Source organism: Magnolia sinica, chromosome 9 (assembly GCF_029962835.1).
Source record: "Magnolia sinica isolate HGM2019 chromosome 9, MsV1, whole genome shotgun sequence".
Lineage (NCBI taxonomy): Eukaryota > Viridiplantae > Streptophyta > Magnoliopsida > Magnoliales > Magnoliaceae > Magnolia > Magnolia sinica.
Window position 1 is genome coordinate 6,249,421 of NC_080581.1, and position 2,052 is coordinate 6,251,472.

Below are 2,052 nucleotides of genomic sequence, written 5' to 3' on the forward strand. Positions count from 1 at the left end.
CAAGTGCTACGAGATCCAGTCCATCCATCACCAAAGAACCACTGTATTGATGCCATATAGCCGTAGAATTAGGTGGGCCAATGTTATGGATCGGCCCGAGTTTAGTTGCATCCAACTTTCAAAGTGGGCCACACCCCATCACGGTGGGCCCACACGTAGCCCTTGTAGAATAAGCTTATTCTACAGGCACTTGTAGAGAAACTGACCTAATCATTTTTATTATGAACAGCTTTCGTAACTTCTTACGCCGGCTAATCTCAACATTCCTGTTTAATCCAACCGTTGGTATTTGGCAATGTAGGATGAGTTGTGACTGAGGCAGAACGGACATGAAAATAATCATCCATGTAAGTGTCTTACATCTATAAGTACTCAAGCAAATGTGCCCATATGACCACACAAACATACTCAAAAACACCTTATCAATGGCTTCTCTCCATCAACCAATCTTCGAAAACCATATGGCATTTGATGTCCTGATTGCCAACGTGGCAAAAATCCATGCAAGCATCAGTAAGCTAGAGTCCTTAAGGCCTTCCAAGCATGTCAATGCCCTCTTCACTCAACTTGTCAAGCTATGCACCCTCCCTTCTTCCATCAATGTCCAAAACCTACCACCCGACATGCAACACATGCGCCAGAGCCTGATAGGCCTATGTGGGCGAGCTGAGGGACTTCTTGAGCTTGAATTCGCCACTTTCATTACCAAAATACCGCAACCATTAGACCACCTAAACCTCTTCCCCTACTATACTAACTACGTCAAGCTCGCCGGACTAGAGTATGGGATCCTTTCTGAAAATGGAGTGGTGCAACCTAAAAGGGTGGCATTTGTGGGGTCCGGTCCCATGCCGCTAACTTCCATTATCATGGCGATCCACCACATGAAAACAACACGCTTCGACATGTTGGCGAACAACGTAGCCCACCGGATTGTCGCAACGGATGATGAACTAGCAAGGAGGATGGAGTTCAAGACAAGTGATGTGATGGATGTGAGGGAGGAGCTAGGAGAATTTGATTGCATTTTCTTGGCAGCTCTGGTGGGGATGAGTAAGGAAGAGAAGGTGAAGGTGGTGGGCCACCTAAGGAAGTATATGAAGGGTGGAGGTATTTTACTAGTGAGGAGTGCAAATGGAGCTAGGGGATTTTTGTACCCCATGGTAGAAGAGGATGATTTGCATGGGTTTGAGATTCTGTCCGTCTTCCATCCTACAAATGAAGTAATAAACTCAATTGTACTTGCACGCAAGCCTATTATATAAAAGAGGCCTGTGGGTGCGTGCATTTAGTTTTCTATGCTCCATAGTAGTACGTAGAGCTAGTATATGATATCTAGGATTTGCTTCTTTTGGGCGGAACTCGTATTTCCTCTAATGTTTTCAGGTGTCGTATGATGTTTGGTTTTTCAATGTGGGGTCTAGTTAATAAATCTCTGTTGTGTTAGAGATGTTACTACTTGCTTTTGCTTCTATTGAGATCTTGTTTCGGTGCATTCTCTTGTTATTATTTGCTTTTGCTTTCGCCCGTGTGTAGAGTTGCACGTGGATCTCATCAACATAAAATTGTCAGTCCACATCAGTCGAACGCCCATGTGCGTAAACAACGAAACAAAAAGAGCACCGGAATCGTCTACAGCACCTGTTTTACGCATATTGTAAAACACCCCAGAAATGGGACCACCATATATATTATAAACGTAAATCCACTTCGTGCATTGAGTAGGAACCGTTATTTTAAGTAAGAACCGTTATTTGAAAACAATGTTAATGTGCTCCTAAAATCTCTTATGTGGAGTGGACCATAGACTTGTTCCTGGTCCATCTCCTGAATGGAAGCGGACATAGTCCATCCTATCCGAGCCCATTCTTACATGGGGCATGATGTTTATGTCCATCCTATCCGAGCCCATTCTTACATGGGGCATGATGTAACTGGGCCTAAGCGGATCCAAATCAAAGAGATCCATTCCAGATTGAGAAAAATTCTTATTCAAAGTATGAACCAGAAATCGGCCATAACTTTTGATCAGAGATGAGTTACGGGCACACA

General features: G+C 43.8%; 1 protein-coding gene across 1 annotated transcript; it reads left to right on the plus strand.

Annotated features, from left to right (window-relative positions):
• Window positions 1-380: 380 nt before the first annotated feature.
• On the plus strand, window positions 381-1,265 carry LOC131256331 (nicotianamine synthase-like). Its single transcript, XM_058257282.1, has one exon. The coding sequence runs from the start codon at window positions 381-383 to the stop codon at window positions 1,263-1,265; it is 885 nt and encodes a 294-aa protein (XP_058113265.1).
• Window positions 1,266-2,052: the final 787 nt, after the last annotated feature.